At 44.3% G+C, this 20,340-nt stretch overlaps 1 protein-coding gene across 4 annotated transcripts in view; it reads left to right on the top strand.

Annotated features, from left to right (window-relative positions):
- The window catches only part of LOC115774038 (rho-associated protein kinase 2-like), a 48,021-nt gene that overhangs the window by 6,429 nt on the left and 21,252 nt on the right, over positions 1-20,340 (top strand). For 3 of the 4 annotated variants that reach the window (XM_030721055.1, XM_030721057.1, XM_030721056.1), the window contains exons 4-15: positions 361-498; positions 2,412-2,672; positions 3,384-3,528; positions 3,791-3,929; positions 5,444-5,535; positions 7,914-8,073; positions 16,254-16,350; positions 16,442-16,530; positions 16,993-17,041; positions 17,137-17,272; positions 18,833-18,924; positions 19,175-19,421. In XM_030721055.1, coding sequence (XP_030576915.1) covers positions 361-498; positions 2,412-2,672; positions 3,384-3,528; positions 3,791-3,929; positions 5,444-5,535; positions 7,914-8,073; positions 16,254-16,350; positions 16,442-16,530; positions 16,993-17,041; positions 17,137-17,272; positions 18,833-18,924; positions 19,175-19,421 — 1,645 coding nt within the window. Of the gene's footprint in view, positions 1-360; positions 499-2,411; positions 2,673-3,383; positions 3,529-3,790; positions 3,930-5,122; positions 5,280-5,443; positions 5,536-7,913; positions 8,074-16,253; positions 16,351-16,441; positions 16,531-16,992; positions 17,042-17,136; positions 17,273-18,832; positions 18,925-19,174; positions 19,422-20,340 lie in introns of those variants that run through there. The other variant, XM_030721058.1, reaches the window with a different exon arrangement.

Below are 20,340 nucleotides of genomic sequence, written 5' to 3'. Positions count from 1 at the left end.
CTGACTCCCAGTTTTCCCATGTCTGCATCTTGTGCTGGTAGAATCTGGTATCTGCTGAGTCTCTTGGTTAGACACAAGTCTGAACAGGTTCAGTGTGTGGGAGATGAATGTGAAGTCTGGTACGGGGGTGTGGATGGGGGACATGGTATGTTTGTGCTTGAAATCTTGTGTAAACATGTCTTTCTTATGGGTGTGTCCTATAATTATGGCTTCTATGTCTGTTTCAGTTTCTGTGTGTCTCATCTTATCTTGGTCATTGTGACCTTCTTACCATCTTGTCCTTATTGTCCTTGTTGAGTTATCACTGTTTACATTCTCACGTCTTTTTTTTTTTTTTTCTCGCCATGTCCTCTTCTGCAGGTCCGTCACAAGGCCTCTAAGAAGGTTTATGCCATGAAGCAGCTCAGCAAATTTGAGATGATCAAAAGGTCAGATTCTGCCTTCTTCTGGGAGGAGAGACACATCATGGCCTTCTCCAACAGCCCCTGGGTCGTCCAGGTGTGCACACCATTTTTTTTCTACAAGTGTTCAATGAATGTCTAGGCATGAAGGAGAGCATAAGTTTCAGTTGCCTTCAACCACAGTTTTTGCTAGTCATCCTCACACTGCAATATCCAGATTTTCACCTGCTAAATCTATAACCCCAATCCTGAAAAAGTTGGCACACTGTGGAAAATGTAACTAAAAACAGAATGCAATGATTTTAAAATCTCTTAAACCCATATTGTATTGACAGTAGAACACAGAAAACATATCAAATGTTTAAACTGAGATGTTTTACTATTTCAAGAAAAAATATTAGCTCATTTTGAATTTGATGGTAGTAGCACACCTCAAAAACATTGAGACAGGGGCAACAAAAGGCTGGAAAAATAAGTGGTACTAAAAAGAAACAGCTAGAAGAACATTTTGCAACTAATTAGTTTAATTGGCAACAGGCCAGTAAGATGATTTGGCAGAGGTTCAGCAATCTACAAAAAAACTGTGTACAAATTGCAGAGCAGTTTCAGAATAATGTTCCTCAATGTAAAATTGTGAACGCTTTGAATAGCTCACCATCTACAGTACATGTTGTCATCAAAAGAATCCAGGTATCTGGGCAAAGCTAATATTGCCTGTCATCTTCGGGCCCTTGGGTGGCACTGCATTATAAACAGGCATGATTCTGTCATCGAAATCCCTGCACGAGCTCAGGAACACTTCCAGAAATCACTCTCTGAGCAAAATTTGTGAGCCGAGTTTGTCATGTCATCTACAATCGCGGATTAAAGCTCTATTGTGCAAAGAAGCAGCCATATGTGAGCATGGTCCAGAAACCCTACTGTATTCTCTTTGCCAAAGCTCATTTGTAATGGACTAAGGCAAAGTGGAAAAATGGTTCTGTGATCAGACAAATTGAAATTTGATTATTTTTGGAAAATGTTCATCCTGCATCCTCCAGGCTAAAGAGAAGGACCATCTGGGTTGTTACCAGTGCTCAGTTCAAAAGTCTGCATCTCTGATGGTATTGCTGAAATTAGCAGCTTCCACACCAGGAAAGACAACATCATTGTTAAAAGGTTTATGTGTTTTTCAGGGAAGGCCTTTCATATTTCAGAAAGGCAGTGCTAAACTGCCTCCTGCATCTATTACAACTGTGTGGCTTGGTAGGAGACGGGTCCAGGGGCTGACAATATTTGGTGCATCATGAAATGGAAAAAAATGACAAAAATCCAGGACTGTTGAACAACTCAAATCCTATATCAGATAAGAATGGGGCAAAATTCCTCTCTCCAGAGTCCAGCAGCTGGTCTCCTCAGATCCCAGCCATTTGCAGACTGTTATTAAAAAAAGAGGGGAGGCTACACAGAGGTGAACATGGCCCTGTCCCAGCTTTGAGATGTGTTGCTGCCATCAAATTCAAAATGAGCAAGTATTTTTCTTTCCCAACAATAATCATATTAAAGCATTTTGTATGGTAAAGACTGTACAATAATAAACATGCAGCCACATAAAATGAGCTGCTGGTCTGTGACAGGCCCATGGCCAGTTCTTGGCTTATCCTCAGTCGATTGCTGGCTGGTCCTCGGCCATAATGACATCCCCCATGTGCCGTAGTCAATAACGCGCTGACTGGTTACGCCCCTAAGCAGCATGTGGGAAAACCAGTCATACTGTCTATTGTATCTACAAAGAGATGCAACAGTAATGAAAGCTCAAATATTTGATATTTATGCATTTTAAAATTGCTCAATGCAGCAATTATCATAGAATTATAATGCTGAACCTTTGTGTAGGGCATCAGTATAGGTTTATATTGATATAGATACAGAGTAATAACCTGGCATCATATAAGCATTAAGTTTGAGATAAAAATTCATACATAGATCTTTTTTAAACATGCTAAACACTGACTGTTCACTGTCTCGTAGCTATGCTGTGCTTTCCAAGACAATCGCCACCTCTATATGGTGATGGAATTCATGCCTGGAGGAGACCTGGTCACACTCACCATGAACTACGACATCCCTGAGAAATGGGCTCGCTTCTACACAGCCGAAGTAGTGCTGGCGCTGGATGCCCTCCACTCCATGGGCTTCATCCACCGCGACATTAAGCCTGACAACATGCTGCTGGACCAATATGGACACCTCAAACTGGCTGACTTTGGCACCTGCATGAAGATGGACTCAGTATGTCAAGTTTATAGTTGTGTTACAAAGCATGCCAGAACATTTGGAGTCAGTTGAATAAAGAGGAAATTGGCATTTTTATTTGTCAGGGCCTCAGTGCACCACCAGGTGTTCATATAATGAAGTGAATCTCTTACATCATGTTGTTTTGAAAGGCCTCAGAAGTTATGTGCTAAACAACCAGTCTTAAGCAAGGCGGCAGTCCCGCCTCTGCTGTGGGACAGGAAGTGTTTGTGATCCTTTTGTTTTTGACCACAGCAATTTCATAATAGCTTGTTTCACTCATTTGAGCTCTCTGAATAACTGCCAGTAGGCAGTGTGTGTCATGTAGTTTCTTCTCTAGTCTCATAATCCAAACAGTCTGGTCGAGTCAGACGAAGCTTCAGAGTCTTTAAACATATTTCCCTTGTGATTCAGATTGTAAAGATTTGTTTTCATACATGTTGTCTTAAATTGAATATTTATAAACATGTCCTTCTCACAGAAGTATTTCAGCGCAGTCAGGGAGGCTTATAAACAGCTTGTACTAAAAGAAAATATAGTAATCTGTATTTTTAAGTTAGTTTCACAGGTTCATTGATCCACAGTGGGATTTTTTAAGAGGTCAAATCATGAGGAAACTCTGCTGATTTCTGCTTTCTGCCCTAAAGTCGTTTCCAACCTTTTACTGTCACTTTCTCGTTATTACGTTGTGTATTCATCTGTCTGCAGACGGGTATGGTGCACTGTGACACAGCTGTAGGAACACCTGACTACATCTCCCCCGAGGTTCTCCAGTCTCAGGGTGGTAAGAGTTACTACGGCCCGGAGTGTGACTGGTGGTCTGTGGGAGTATTTCTGTATGAACTGCTAGTTGGTAAGTTATGTTCATTCAGTCGTTTTTATTAATAAACCAAACATGATTTAGTGCCCATTATATGTACAGTTCAGCCCAGGATTTTGGAGTGAGGTTGTAAACACTTGATGAGAGGGCTACTATACGATAGATAGATTGGGTTTGGTTTTCTTGCTCTTTGGATGCTAAAATTTGATTTCCTTTATATTAGACATTATAAGAATTTACAGTTTTTGCTCATAGATCTGTGTTTTGAGGGTTTGACCTCTCTCACTTCTTGTAGGTGAAACTCCTTTCTATGCTGAGTCCCTTGTTGGAACTTATGGGAAGATCATGAACCACCAGAATTCTCTCGTCTTCCCAGATGATATAGAGATGTCTCAGAATGCCAAAGATCTGATCTGTGCCTTCCTTACTGACAGGTTTGCACATGGAGCTATAAATTATAAACCCATATGTTTTGTGATTTTAATAAGAATTTGGTAGTATAAAGGATATTTACTGTATTAGAGACATTCCAGACCTTTCATACACAAATAATACTTGTTAAAAAGTTTGATTCCTTGTTAGTTTGTGGCTTTTATGGCATAAGAATAAATATTTGATATTTAATAGAATATTTGCCCACAATACGCACCTTCATAGCACCACCCTTTGCCTCCTTGGATTGAGCCTGCACTTTAGATTTCCTGCCTGACACGTAATTACTAAGCAATAACCACAATCACATCTGCCTGTGACTGACAAAGTGACTGAGATCTGTCATGTCTTCATGTGGCGTTTCAGTTTTCAGATTTTTTTCATTTTGCTTCTGCGACCAACTAACCAATCAGAATGTGTCCGACTAAGATACTTTAATATTTTTAGTAAAATCAGTTCTAAAAGTAAAAGCTGGATGAATGGGTGTATGGGTCATTATCCTGGTTAGTGTTCCATCCCCCTGGAAGAAACCATTTCCTGTTTACATTAGTAACTCCGCCCCTGACGCGGCTCAAACACAGGCCCTTTCTGCATCAGTACAGAGCAGCCTTTCATTTTTCCTCACTCGGTTTATTTACCTTCTCACTCACTACTCTCTCACCACAGACAGAATCTCGCATGTGTGTACAGCTGACCATACACCCACACACACACATCTTGAACACTGACCAATGACTGCATTCACCACTTAACCCACATGCTCTGTCACTGTCTCCCCATTGTGCTGAATCACTTCTGTAAGCATAATCACCCTCTCCCTTTGGAATTTTTTATCTCCTCTTTTTCACTGTGTTTTTCATCACTTCATTTGTACACGGCTTCTTCTACTTTGTCTTGGTGCCACTTTCCATTTCTTCATTCTCCCTTTTCGTCTATAAAATTCTCTTTCGCAGTTTTCTGGGCATTGAGACATGGCTTTTAAGCCTGATTTGGCTGCATGTCACTTTTTTCACGACGAGGTTTAAAATCTCTCCTTCTTTTTCTTCCTCCCCACCCCTGCCCTCTCTTCCCCTTGGCTGGATCTGGAATGTCCCACACGTGGCAAGCCCAAACTGCCGCACCCCTCTAGCCCTGTACCCAGGGGTGGAGGAGGGAGGAGAGGGGATGAAGCAAGAGAGAAAATGTGTGTATAGATTCAGTGAGGGAGAGAGAAGAGAAGGAGGGAAGGTCTAGCATTTCTTGATGTTCCCTCCTGGTATCCGATCCTCCTGTCTTTACTCTTTGGAACTTGGACTGAAGAGGTTTTCGGGCATATCCATTGTGCACCAGTGGTCTTGTGGTTCTCCATGCTGGTCAGTGTGGTCACTGCAGAGTGGTCACTCCACTATGTGTTTGGGATGACATGCTAGTGATTGCGGGTGGAGAGGAGGAAAGGGGTGTGCTGTACTGGGTTGTGTATTCACACTTAGGCGACTCTGCTCACCATCTGACTGCTTGCTCCTGTCATTGTGTGCAGGAAGGTTCGTCTGGGCCGCACGGGAGTGGATGAGATAAAATGTCACCCCTTCTTTAAGAACGACCAGTGGACCTTTGATAACATCCGTGACAGTAAGTGTAGCTTCTGTGGCTTTTTTTTTTTATTTTATTTTTATTTTAAATCCCACAATGCAGGTGCAGCCTACATTTCCATTTCTGGTAATGTGCAACTTTTTGCTTCTCTTATCATCTCCAGCCCATTCCTCTGCAGTTCTGTTTTACTTCAGTCTGAGTTGGAAGTTTATTTCCAGCTCCTGAGTCATTAAGCCTGCTTGTATGATACACATGCTCTCCATATGCTTGCCATTCATATCTGACATTATATGACAGGGTGCTGTGCAGTGCAGGAGAGAACATTATGCAGAAAAAATGGATAATCGGCCACCATTTAGTAGAAATTTAGTTTTCATTTTGGATACCACTCCAAAATCATAAAGTGGGGAGAAATGAGAATCAATAATAACTATAGTCTAATGATAGAGTGTAGCATTGGACATGTGAAACAGCTGGGAATTATATAGTTAATACTTCACTAGTATGAAGCACCAGTATGTTAATCTTTCACTAGATTGCACCACATGTATGAAGAAGACACACTAACACAACTGCATGGACAAAAGTCACAGCATGCTGTGGCTCAAAGACTGTCGGTATTAACATGTCTAAATTAAATAAAATGTCCATTTAAGTGAGACTTTTTGTGAACCTTTACTAATTACTTTTTAAATCGATAAACAACATGTTACATCTGATGTACAAGAATATGATACTGCTATGTTCTGTAAGATTATCTGATGCAGCTGAAATAATGAATTTAATTATTTTTATTTCAGGTTTAATTTATGTTTCTGAGGGGGGGGGGGAACAAAATGATGAAAAATGTGGTGTTGTAAATAAAAAATATTGATGTATATTAACATGGAATTCATTACTCACATGCATATTAGGAAATGAATGAAGTTGTAATCTTTCTGCATTAAATAAAATTCAAATCATGAAGGGAAAAATTCTTAGCTGTATAATACTGAAGTTATTGTCTATCAGTACCCGTGTTGGTCTTCTAGTGTAGTCCTTTAAATTTAGCATTTTAATACTTAGACTCTCTATACCAGGAAGGTGGGGGGGGGGGGGGGGTAAAGGAAAAGGATATATTAGAAATATGAGCAGGACTTCTGTGTCTGTATAATTAAATTCAGATTCTTTTTCTTTGCCTCGCCCTGTCTCTGCTTCACCTGGCTCTGATTAAGACCGAACTTCTGATCAGAGCCTGGCAGTCTGGAACATGAAACCAGGGCTGTGCCGCTCGGCTCATTTCATTTTTGCATGCGCACACGCACACTTGTACAGACTCTACAAACATGACCCTGCTACCATTGTGGTGTCACGCTGAGCTGCGCGTCCCTCCCAGCCCTCTGTGTCAGTTTAAGAGTGATATTACCCCCCGCTGTGTCTGGGCCCCGTCTCCAGCGTGTTATCGTCTGAGTTCTGTTCATGTTTATTAAGCACTGTGATGGTTTAGGGCAAAGAAACAAGCAGGATGGATGGGTGGATGGATGGATGGATGCGACTGGAGGCAGCACCCCCCCTTAGCGGCGGGCAGGGCAGGCTGTGCGGCCTGTGTGGACCGGTCTAATGAGAGGGGCATCCCAGTTCAGAGGGTTGCTCCCGCTCTCTCACTCTCACTGTGGCCACGGCTGCCTGTCATTAGTCGCCCGCTATCAGAGAGCATTCTGGGAAGTCGTGCCACAAGGGCCTCCATGGAGCGCCCCGAGTCTCTTTCTGTCTCACCACATTTTGGCTTTTTTTTTTTTTCTTCTGTCGCTTCTTTTTTATTTCCCCCTCATTTGTTTCATTCCTGTGCTTGATTTGGCCCTGTATTTTCTGCACCATCTTTCGACATTTGTCACGTTGGGGTTGTGTCTTGACCTAGTAGTAATAGGCTCTTTACTCAGAGCCAAAACTGCACTGGTTTGAAGAACTTGATCCATAATGGCATTTTTTTTTTCTTAATTAGGAACTATTTATAGGCTAAAGGGCTAGCTTAGTTTTATCTGATTGGCCCTTTGACACATTTTTGTCTGCAGACTTTTAAAGTTGCTCCTGTGAAAAGAGAGCGCAGAAGGAACCTTCTCTCCTGGCATGGTTTGTGAAAGGCGCTGTGTATGGGGCACAAAGCAAGCACTGTACAGGAAAAGGAGTGGTGTCAGGCTCACGCCAACCTGCTGACAACCAAAGCCAAAGTGGACATGCATTTATTCAAATTGCTGAAAAAAAATCAGTGTTCACAGGTTTTTGATGTATTTCAAATTTAAATCCCCAGACACAAGATTGTTTTCGGTTTGATTTTATGTAAAACAGCAGTTTTCACTTTCCTCGAACCCTCCTGCTTTCCACCTCCTTCTTTCCCCCTTTTCGCTTCATGACTCTCTGCCTCTGTTTCTGTCTTCCAGCTGTGGCCCCAGTTGTTCCAGAGCTGAACAGTGACATAGACACCAGTAACTTTGATGACATAGAGATTGAGAAAGGAGATGTTGAGACCTTTCCTCCACCTAAAGCCTTTGTGGGCAACCAGCTACCATTTATTGGTTTCACTTACTTCAAGGAGGATCAGTAAGTGCTTGAATCTCATATTTTCTTTATTTGAACTCTACTATTGTTTGTGGGGTATTTTATCTGTATTTGTGTTTGTGGTCCTTTTTTAGTTTTCATTTTTTGAAACTGTAATTTTTGTACTGAAAAGTTCAATGTGCATGTCAATATTTTGCAAAGCTTGCTACACTGAGGAAACGGCTTTAAGAACAGCACTGTGCTTAAAATATGAGAGAAAAAGACAGCTTCACACCCATGCCTCACCAGTCAGACACTGCAAGCCGTTGGGTTACATAACGTAATCCCTGGTTCTTTGATAACAGAGTGAGGTGTTTCACTATGGGAATCGCCTTGGCGTGACCAACTACGGAAGCTCCAATGACACCACGTCTGTCTGCGACAGACCTGCCAAGCCGTGCTCAGGGCCCCGCCCCTCCTACTATCACGGCTGACCAGCTCCTCCCTACTCATTCTAAGCAGATTTCTTTCCGTGCCCAAGCAAGGAGGGAAGTGATGGTGAAACACCTCACTCTGTTATCAAAGAACCAGGGATTACGTTATGTAACCCAACGTTCTTTTTCTAACTTCGTTCGGTGTTTCACTATGGGAGATATAGCCCACTCCCGGATTGCGCCAGCCCTCCCGAAGCTGTGCTCCAGTGCTGCCCAGGATCTCAGCTCAGACCTGAGGCACTAGACTCCAGGACTGCCTGAGCCAGGGATGACTGAGCGACATCCAGTCTATAAAACCGCACAAATGTGTGTGGTGTAGCCCAACTCGCTGCTGCACAGATATCCTGGACTGACACCCCTCTGAACAAAGCCCAGGATGTAGCCATGCCCCTAGTAGAATGAGCTCGAAGCCCCGATGGGGGCTGAGTACTCTTACAGCTATAGGCTAGAGTTATAGCCTCTACAATCCAATGAGACAGCCTCTGGCGGGACAAAGGCCTGCCCTTGTGGGGGTGGGCCCAGGAAACAAACAGCTGATCAGATTTCCTGAACCCAGCTGTTCTGTCCACATATGACCCCAAGGCCCGCACAGGGCACAATGTGTTAAGCCTGCGCTCCTCTACAGAGGAAAAAGGCGGGGGGTGAAATGCCAGCAGTTCTACTGTGGGGCACCTGTATGATGACTCTATCACCTTAGGGACAAAGGCTGGGTTTGGCCTCAGGCATGCTTTAGTAAGACCAGGGGCCAACTGTAAACAAGAGGGGTGAATGGACAAAGCCTGTAACTCACTAACTCGCTTGGCTGTAGTTAGAGCCAGCAGCAGAGCGGTTTTAAGTGAGAGAAATTTCAACCCTACAGCCTCGATTGGCTCGAAGGGGTGGTAGGAGAGTGCATCCAAAACCAGTGATAAATCCCATAATGGGACCAGTGGCCTTGAGACTGGGAGCTTACGGCGTGCCCCCTTCATGAAGCGACACACAAGAGGGTGCTGACCAATAGGTTTATCACCCAATCCCACATGGCAGGCTGAAATAGCTGCCAAATAGACCTTTATTGTGGAAAAAGCTTTCCCTCCGTCCAGCAAATCCTGAAGAAAACACAGCAACTCCACCACAGAGCACTGAAAAGGGATAACCTGCCTTTCATAGCACCATTCTTCAAAAACACGCCATTTACAACTGTAAAGAGAGCGTGTGGAGGAAGCTCTTGCATTCTGAATGGTGTCAATAACCTTCAGAGGCAGACCCGCAGCATTCAAATTCGACCTTTCACGGGCCAGGCCCACAGAGCCACCCGGTCTGGGTGAGGATGATATATCTCCCCTCGCGCCTGAGACAGAAGGTCCCGGCGGATGGGGAGCGGCCACGGTTCGCCCGCCAGGAGCTGAATTATTTCTGCTAACCAGTGTTTCGACGGCCACCGTGGCGCTATTAAAATTAGCGACAGCCCCTGATCTCTCACTCTGATTAGGGTTGGAGAGATAAGGCTGAGAGGCGGAAAGGCATATAGCAGTGTGTCTGGCCATGGGTGGGCCAGAGCGTCCATGCCCAGTGGGGCGACTGGGTCTGACAGGGAGAAAAACAGTGGGCAATGTGTGTTTTCCTGCGAGGCGAAGAGATCTACGGCAGCCCGGCCGTATTTCTGCCATATCTGCTCCACCACCTGCGGGTGAAGTCGCCAATCTCCGAACAACGGGTTCCCTCTGGACAGGAGGTCCGCCCCCCTGTTCAGAATACCCGGCACGTGAGTTGCCCGAAGGGAGAGGAATTTTGTGCTGCTCCACACAATTATTTCCCTGGCCAGTCTGTGCAACTGCAGGGAACGAGTACCACCCTGGCGGTTGATATAAGCAACTACTGTAGAGTTGTCTGTTTTCACCAAAACATGTCGACCCTGGAGATACGGCAGAAAATGCCTTAGAGCTAAGCGCACTGCGTGCAGCTCCAGTATGTTGATGTGAGCCCGAGAGAGCCTCCGAGACCAAACACCATTTACTGCCCTCCCCATCATGGTTGCGCCCCACCCTGACAGAGATGCATCTGTGGTCAGGGTCATCCTGGATGACACCGCGCCCAGAGGTACTCCCGCCGCAAGAGCTGCTGGGTTCCTCCAAGGTTGGAGAGCCGCTATACATGACGGTGTTATTTTTACACTGCGACCGAGATGGCGGTGAGGGCACAGACGTAGGGACGTGACCCAACGCTGAAAATCCCTCATCATAAGCAGCCCCAAATGCACCACATTTATTACCGAGGCCATAAGGCCGAGGAGGCGGAGACAGAGCCGGAAACGCACGACTTTCCCCACTTGAAAGAGGGAGAGGCACTGAGTGAAGGATGCGATCCTGCGCTCTGAAAGCGTGACACGATAAGATCTGGAATCTAAAATGAGCCCCAGATATTCCGTATACTGTGCGGGTTTCAAGCGGCTCTTTTCCAGGTTGATTTTGAAGCCGAGCTCCGTAAGGTGGTTTGCCACCACCCTGGAATCTCTGATCGCCTGCTCCCGCGATCGGGAGCATATCAGATAATCGTCTATGTAAGAGAATATTCTGATGCCGCTGTTCCTTAACGGAGACAGCGCTGCCTCCACACATTTGCTGAACACCCTTGGGGCTAATGATAGCCCGAATGGGATAGTCTGAAACTCGTATGCTGCGTTCTGATAGGCGAACCTGAGATATTTCCTGTGTGGAGGATAAATGGCGATGTGAAAATATGCGTCTGAGAGGTCGATTGTCACAAACCAATCGTCTGGGTGAACGGCCCGACAGAGCGCTTTGTGTGTGAGCATTCTGAACGTGTACTTTCTCAAGTGTTTGTTCAATACACGTAGATCTAAAATGGGCCGGAGAGAGGAACCCTCTTTTTTTGGAATGAGGAAATAGCGGGAGTAAAAGCCCTGCTGAGCCTCCTCGCTCGGGACCGCTCTGATCGCCTGTTTGCGTAACAGGGAAGCAATTTCGTCCTCCAATACGCTTGCTGACTCTCCCTTGGCCACTGAAATCAACTTTCCGTTGAATTTCGGTGGTTTCATTGCGAACTGAAGCCTGTATCCTTGGGAAATGGTGGCCATAACCCAGGGATGGACTGCGCATGCGCGCCATTGCTCCAGCCGCGCAGAGAGCGGGCCCATGAACACGTGTGACGTCACCTCTGCCTCCCGCATGGAGGTGTCCCCCTCGCGAAGAGCGCCAGCTCCCTCCGCAGGGAACGTAGTGACATGACAGTGACTTTCTTTCATTTTTTTCATTTTCTTTAAACTGGGGGGACATTCTGCCCTTGGCAAACTGCCTGGTTGCAGGAATGCACACTTTATTTCTTTTTGAACCCCCGAAACACAATGAAGTGTCTGAAAACTTTGGGCAGTGCTTGGTGACACTGATAGATTGCTTTGAAGTGAATAATGAAACCGGGGAAGTGCATGGTGACACTGCGACCTTTGACCCCACATCTCCTCTCTCTGAACTAGGTGTGGGAACCGAGAGAGGGCTCCTGATGAACTGGGAACCCCAGGAGCCTCTGAACCATGAACCCTGGGAGGTGTGGTTGCCTCTTCCAGCACCTTCCTCCTCTTTGAGGGAGGAGAGAGAGGTGATGCACAACGTTGCAGGCTTGCTAGGCTGAACGCTTCTTCTTCCCTTCCCCGGGGTGTGACGTTCGGTTCTTTGCAGCAGCTGCTGCAAAGGAGTGTTTGCCCCAAGGCCTTGGGTTTTCTGCCTTGACCTGGTGGGAAGGCTGCAGTCTTGCCGCTTGCCTCTGAACTTTAGCCCCACTCTGCCTACCCCTCACGGCTGCAGCTGCTGCTGCGAAGCCTACTCTAGGCACCTGGTGAGATTGTGGGTTCACTTTTCTGGGTAAGCAGAGATTGAAAGCTTCTCCCTCCTGCTTTCTGAGAGTGCTTGTCTCTCTCATTTTCTCCAAAGCTGGGCCAAAGAGACCCTTGGCTGGGTCATAGGCTGCATCCATGATTTCAGCCTTCTGAGTGTCTCCCAATCCTGACAGGTTTAGCCATAAAGCTCTCTCACCTGAGACTGCAAGACCCATTACACGCCCACAACCCTGGACTGCTCCCCTGGAGGAGCGTAGGATGAGATCGTTGACCACACAGATCTCATCCCAGAGGGCCGGGTTTGGAGACCCCGAGTCCAGTTGACGGCCCATGTCCTCTAAAATCTCTGCCTGATAAGCTGACAGCAGTGTAACCGCATTAAGGGAACACACCGACTGTGCTGAATATTTGTACATCCTTTGATAGATGGATGCGGTGAGGCGATCCATCTTACTGGGCAGAGAAATATTAGAAGAAGCTGAAACTGACCTGCGGTTAGGGTGAAGGTGATAAGCCACTGAAGGCTCAACTGCTGGGGGTCCGGTCAGCCCCAGCTCACCCATTCCTTGCATCTCCAGCTTAGAGCAGCCCTGGGTAGGAAGCTTGCTCTTAAAAGGGCTAGACCAATAGCGACTCATTTCTTTCATGCAAGCAGGCACTGCTGGCAGAAGCTGCTTTGCAGGTGGTGAGGCTGGAGGGAGCCTCTTGCCATCATACAGGTCACGTTCTGCCCCTTCAGCCGCCTGGGCTGCTGGCCATGTGATGCCCAGCTTGGCAGCAGCCCGTTTGCAAACATCATACAAGTTGCTGTCCACTGGGGGTACAGCTTCAGCCCCACTTGGGGGCCTGGACTGCTGGGCAGGGAAGGTGGAGTCATCCTCCTCTTCCTCCATGTCTTCTAGGCCGAGGAGGTCGGAGTTGGCATCGCCATCCGCATCCTCATCCGCCGGCTCACCCTCAGTTGGGTCGAGGAGCCCCTCGAACAACTGGGGCATAACCGGGGACACTTCCTCCATTATGTCCGCCCAGCTCGTTGTGGCTGTCGGCTGATGGATATCAATCGTAGCATTGTTGGCTGACAGACAGGGGTCCTGGCTGTTAGCCACTGCTACTCTCAACCTCCTTTCCAGGATTTTCTCTGGCATCAAGGCGCAATGAGAGCAACCTTGCGGGTCCGCCAGAGAAGTTTGAGCATGCTTAGCACCCATGCAAGCTATGCACATCGGATGAGAGACCCTGCCCGAAATGGAAGCACCGCATGATGCGGGGCATGGGCGGGATGCAGCCTCTTTGGCCTTCGGTTCTGACCCTTTGGCGGGGGTAGGAGCCGTAGCCATCGTGGTCGGAAAGATGGTGAGACTGAGCTATACAAGGCTCGTCGTGACACGTTAGCCTGTTTGTAGCTAGCGCTAGCAACGGGGTTAAGTCCGAGCTAGTCGCCGTGAGAGTCAGCTCGTCGTGACACGTTAGCTGAGCTCTACCAGTTGATCCAGCTAACAAATTAATGCTAACTGAAACCTAACACTGTTTAGGGTCGGTTAGCAAATTAATGCTAGCCAGACCTAACACGGTACTGACCCGCTAACAAGCTAATGCTAGCCGGACACCGAAAAGCTCGCCGTGACGCGTTAGCCCAAGTTACACACACACACACACAACGGCTACCCTGCTAATTAAAACCAGGTGACCGCTGAAGACAGCTCGCCACGACGCGGTCGCTGTCCAGGGTGTATAACTACCAGTACACTTCTTTCGAAGGACTTACTCAGCACAATCCAGACTGAAAACTGGAGAACTGCGTTCGGCGACGTACTCCTCTACGGGACGCCTGAGAACTGTTAAACAGCTAACCAAGCCAGCCTGGGCGCGCTGAGGGAGCCCGATGTAGTTTCTCACGGGAAGAAAGCGAGAATGAGTAGGGAGGAGCTGGTCAGCCGTGATAGTAGGAGGGGCGGGGCCCTGAGCACGGCTTGGCAGGTCTGTCGCAGACAGACGTGGTGTCATTGGAGCTTCCGTAGTTGGTCACGCCAAGGCGATTCCCATAGTGAAACACCGAACGAAGTTAGAAAAAGAACTGTTAGAGTTCCACACTGCTGCCTTGTTCTGACAGCCTCTTTAACTGCCCTTGTTGCCTGTGATGAATCCTGCTTTCTAAACCCTGCTTTTGTTCAGTAAAAAAAATAGAATGGAACAACACTTAAAAGTTCAACCGCCATTAAGTCAAAAATCACCCAAACAAAGCCACTTTGTTTAAAAATGGCAGTCTTTATTCTACAAATTATTATCTGGATGAAATTCACTTCATAAACAGCTAAAGCAAGTTGGCTGGGAAGATTGCAAACACACACACAGTTTTATAATTATCATATACCAAACCTAGTGCTCACAATCTTCCTAAATAGCTTTATTTGTATCCTTCAGAGGTCTGCCATAGGTCCACAAGTGGTAGCAAAAAAAATAAATAAAACCAAAACTAAGAAAAAGAAAGCAAAAAAAATCCCAAGGCAGTAGCTCAGATGCTGTACAACAACATAAACAAAGCAAGTAATTCATATTTACACAAATAAATCCCCCTCCCCTCCAATTAATATACAAAAATATGTTAAAATAATCAGTTTGTTAGTAGGTACCCCCGCCAGCTTCACACAGTCTGTAAGACGCCTGCAGATGAACCTCAGTAAACAAAGAATAGAAATAAACAAAATAACTAAACAACTTAAAGAAACAAACATGTCTTTAATGAGAGTTGCTCATCCACACTTCTGGACTTAATCAGTTAGATCAGGTTCGTGTAACTTTATTTGTACCTGTAAGTAGATTTGGTCTGGAGTAGGTGAGTCATCCATCCTCACATGCAAATTTTCAAAATAAACACAGACAACAGATATCCTGAACCTGAACCCTTTCTCCACTGGAATAAGAAATCATTCTCTCTCTTTTGCAACATCATTAGTGATCATTTTTCATAGTGTGGCCAACAGCTGAGCAGGATCTGTGCGTGGGAGACTGAGCCTTGAAATTTGTTCTGTAGTTAACCAGCAGATGCTCCTTATCACCAATCATTTTCCAAACCAACATCACTTCCATCTGGCTATGCCATAGTGCAGTGATTCCCAAATACCCCAGTGACTACTTCTTCAGTAGGCGCATGAAAAGATTAAAGTGAGTGGACCTGAACAGGTTTGAGCAGAAATGCTGTCGTTAGTAGGGTTAACAATTCAAAGTAATGGATAAGGAGTAGAAAACAGCAGTGCCGTTAAGCATCATTAAATTATTCTCTGGGTATTTTCAGGGACCGGCACTATGAGTACACTAGCTTGTGACCCCCTGAGGGTGAATTTGAATCTCGTCCCAGTCTAGAACCGGGAATCTTTCATGTGGAATAAGAATTATTATTGATCCCAGAGGGAAATTCATAAAGATGAATATAAAGCAAAAAAACATAAAGGTGAGTTCATAGAGGAAGATATTAATCAAAATTGCTGATAATATATAAAAACTAACTCACACCTTCTAAAGTCACCTTTAATTTGTCTGCAGTAAGCATGGGTGTTTTGATTTTAAGAACTATGAACGCACAAAAACTTGTCTCATAAAAAGGCGTCAGTTAAGTTGTTATGCAGCCCCTGTGGCCGAGTCAGTCAATAATTCCCATCGCTGCAAGCCCACCGAGATGGTTAACAGTTGGCAAAAAGTGTGTGGGTTGGAAGATTTCTGCCAAGTCGCCAAAAAGATCTTCACACTTCATTGCTTTTTCCACAGTGTATGGTTTCAGGATTAGGCTCAGGTATTGGTGTAAGTGCTTTCTAAGCAGTAGGCATAAAGTCATGTAACACTGGATGATAAACAGAATGGCTTTATGGATCTGGTTGGGACAAAATGTGTGTTACAAATATTCATGCCCTTCTCTCTCTCAGGCTGCTAAAGGGAAGTAAAGGCAGCTCTGTGAAAGAGTCAAAGGACTGTGAGGAAATCTCAAAGAATAAGGAGAATTGTTCAAACAGTAAGAAAGAGGTAAGTGTTTTTGGTTGAGAAAAGGAATGACAATCAGAAAATGTTTTTGTTTTGTTTTGTTTTTTTAATTTATTGATCATCGGTCTGTCAGTCTGAGCAGCTGCAGAAAAAAGTTGATCAACTGGAAGAGAAGCTCGACCATGAGATGCAGGCCAAAGATGAGCTGGAGCAAAAGTGCAGGTATGACCGGACACACAAACAGGAAAGTGGAGCACCATCATGAAATGTGATTGTATTTGCTGCACAATCTGAAAATGTTAATCTGTGTTTAAAATGTGTAGGTTAAAAGGGTTTTTCAAGTGCCTGTATTGGTATAAGTACTAAGAAAAAAGAAAAACAGAATATCACTGAAAGGATAGCTGGTTTCTTTCAGCCGCTGATGAGAATTTCATGTGGTGTGTCACGTACATCCGGATATATGGAAGTGTTTTGTAAAACAGGAAGTGACATCCCATCCTCAAAGCTGCTTTTAGAAATGGCAGATGTTAAAGGAAAAACAACAGTGGCAAAGAAAAAGACAAGTTTTTGCTCAACTGGAATAAATTATACATGTTCATAGCATGCAAATTTTCATATAAATAAAGAAAACATTTTAAAAATGTTCATAATTTGTTTAAAAAAATTTTTTTTTCCTCTGCCCAGAAATGCTACCAACCGTTTAGACAAACTGGTGAAAGAATTAGATAAGGAGGTAAGAGCAGATGGTTTGCAATCATGTACCTGATGGGATAAAGAAGGTCAGAGTTGGTTTGCACTCACACTGTGTGCGAATCCCTCTCACATCAGATGAACAGCAGGCAGAAAGTCGAGGCCTCACTGAGGCAGCTGGAGAGAGAGAGAGCTCTGCTGCAGCATCAGAGTGCTGAGAATCTGCGCAAGGTGGAGATTGAAACTGACAGGAAACGCAGCCTGGAGAATGAACGTGAGCATCTATGAACAAATATGCAGTACTATGCAAAAGTCTTGAGCTGCCCCTCATCTCTTTCTTATAAAGAGATTTTGAGCAGGATTTTTGAAGGTCTTTCAAAGGGTTTTACTTTGAAATTAGCTTCTTATTTTCAGTCTAGTCCTTGTACCTGACCACTTATCAAAGAATGTTTTTTAAATTTAATTTTTGTTTATGCCACTTAATACTGAGAGTCTTTTAAGCATAAAAAGGCACCTAACTCAAGGGATGAACCAGTGTTCCCATTTCTTTAGTTGAGCCTATGAAAAATGCCAAAGATAACAGTTTGATAGGCATAAAATAGAATTTCTGCGCCAACAAAGTGATTCCACAGTATGGGGAGCAGTGTCCCTAAAAAAAATCTCAATAAACTGGAACAAGTAGAGGACAAAAGAAGAAGTGGCAAGCCTAAAAATCTATCTACAGCAGATGAACAGCTTCTGAAAGAAACAGGAAAAAAATCCAGCAAAGATCTGACACAGGAACGATCCAACTAATGTTCATTAAATCCGAATCAGAAATCATTTCAGTGGAAGGGTGGCTGTCAAGAAGGCATTCATAAGGTAAAGACACAAAGAGAAAAGGCTGAGGGTATAGCAAGTTGCACAAGAACTGGACTGAAAGTCAGTGGCAACAGGTCTGATGGGGTGATTAATCCAGAATTGAAAATTTTGGTTAAAATCATCAATATGTAGGGAGGCGGTCAGGAAAGAGGTATATTAATGAGTGCTTACAGCCATCTCTAAAACGCAATGGAGGCTCTGTCATGGTTTGGGGTTGCATTTCACCCAGTCGTGTTTGGGCTTTTGTCAAAATTGATGGAATTATGAATTTATGAAAAATACCGTAAGATTTAGATCCAACATGAAACACCATCTGGAAAGTGTCTGATTGGCAACATCTTAATTTTTCAGCATGTCAATGATCCCAAACACACTGCAAATGCAGTAAAAACACACCTGGATAGAAACACACACAGTGGAACACTATCAGTCATGGATTGGACTCATCCAAAGAACGGATTTGAATGTCTTTAAAGAAGCCTGGAGAGCTATTCCTGAAGACTGTTTAAAGAAATGACAAGAAAGCTGCCTAAGAGGGTTCAGGCTGTGTTGAAGAATAAAGGTGTTCCTACCAAATATTGACTTTCAAGCTCTTTAGAAATGTAGAAATGCTGGGTTTTTTTTGCCGTATGTTCTATATTTCCATGTATGTTAGCTCACATTTCCCATTTTTCGAAGCAAAATCTAAAGAAATGAGGGGTGGCCTGTGACTTTAGCACAGTATCATATCTAAATATTATACTTGTAAAAATGCTTACATTTTGGATTCTTTGGTTGTCATCTGATTTTTCTAGAACTCAGCCAAACAGCTGTGTAATGATTATTTTTTCCATGTTCAGAAAAATTAATAATTTTGCTTGATGATTAACTGTAGAATAATATTCTGAAGCTTTAATGAACCTTTAGGAAACTATGTATGGATGTAATGCATTATATACAATACTAACTCTACAAATGACTGTTTACTCATCAGTGAACAACCTGAGGGACCAGCTAGAGGATCTGAGGAAGAAGAACCAAAATTCACATATCTCTAATGAGAAGAACATCCAGCTGCAAAAACAAGTGAGGGGAGCTTTTTTTAACATCACTTAACGTAATTTCACATAGCATTGTCTTTTCCTTATTCAATATTCCCATATTACTGTGCTTTTTTTTACTGTTTGTATCCATGTAATCATGCTAAATTTGTAATCCACACTCAGTCTATTAAATCACTAGTTCTGGTTCTCCACTGATGGAATATTTGCATTCAGCATAAAAACGATTTCATCTTACCTGTTTTTTGTTTTGTTTTGTAACCTAATATCTGCAGCTTGAGGAGGTCAATGCTGTGCTTCAGGCTGAGCAAGAGGCTGTAGCACGGCTAAAGAAGAGCCAAGTGGAGGCGCAGAAACAAGCTCAGAGCCTCGAGGTCAGCCTGAGGGAGATGCAGGAAAAGTGCAGCCAGCTTGAAAACAGCAAGATGGAGCTGGAGAAGCAGCTGAGGGGGCTGGAGGCCGAGCTGGAGGAGGAGAGGAGAGGCCGCGACATGGGAAAAGAAACTATTAATGACTTGCAGGGTGAGACATGGCTGTCTATTAACTTTTGACAGCAATAGGTATTAACATAGTCATAAGCAGATTTAACATGCCTTAAATTAACAATGTGCAGGAGAAAAATGTTATGTAAGATATGGATGTTTAATTTTATTTTGAACAATTACCTCATCATCAAGCGTTAATGTGTTTTTTTTTTTTTTAGATATTAAAAGGTCAGTAAATCAATAGCGATTAACAGTGAAAAACAGATTCACTGCCCTAACCAGAGGTAATCAAACTGATCTTTATTCACTCATTAAAAGTTACCGCAGTAAACATAGCAGGAAAAAAGATGTTATGCAAGTTGGAGCTAAAGTCTGAACATTGGATGTGAATCACTTTTCTGGATCAGGCACTGGGAAATGTCTGATCATAGGTGGAAACATCTGCTCAAAAAGCCCAAGAGTGAAGCAAGAGGCTGGAAAAGCCAAAGCAAAACCCAAGCCAGAGCCTTTTGTGAGAAACACTTTGGAAACTTAAACATGCTCAGTCCTGGCAGAGAGGCCACTCGCTGAGGTCAGAGGGGATGTATTGAGACAGCAGTGTTACCTGTTTGCTGTGATGGCTGATGATTTATCCCCCCCCCCCCCCCCCCCCCCCCCCCCTCCCCCGATGTCAAAATCTCCCTGTGGGTGGAGTTAGAGAAAAGAAAACCAAACATTGAGTGCAATGTTTCCTGCATATTTGAGGATGGATGTGGGCTGGGATATTATGTAATGTCTAAAGCTGAACGGTTCAGGTGCAGTTTTTAATTTACACAATGTTTGTCTCGAGGCTGTCTGTCTAATTATGGTAGCATCTCGATAAATCTTACAAATTGTCTAAAGTTCTGCATAATAAAGTTCTATATGATGATATAATAAATAATACTTGTAATAAATGTTATTCATTCCTTTTATAA

This window comes from Archocentrus centrarchus, chromosome 24 (genome assembly GCF_007364275.1).
Source record: "Archocentrus centrarchus isolate MPI-CPG fArcCen1 chromosome 24, fArcCen1, whole genome shotgun sequence".
Taxonomy (NCBI): Eukaryota; Metazoa; Chordata; class Actinopteri; order Cichliformes; family Cichlidae; genus Archocentrus; species Archocentrus centrarchus.
Note: the sequence above shows the minus strand (reverse complement) of the source record. Positions and strands in the feature narration are given on the sequence as shown.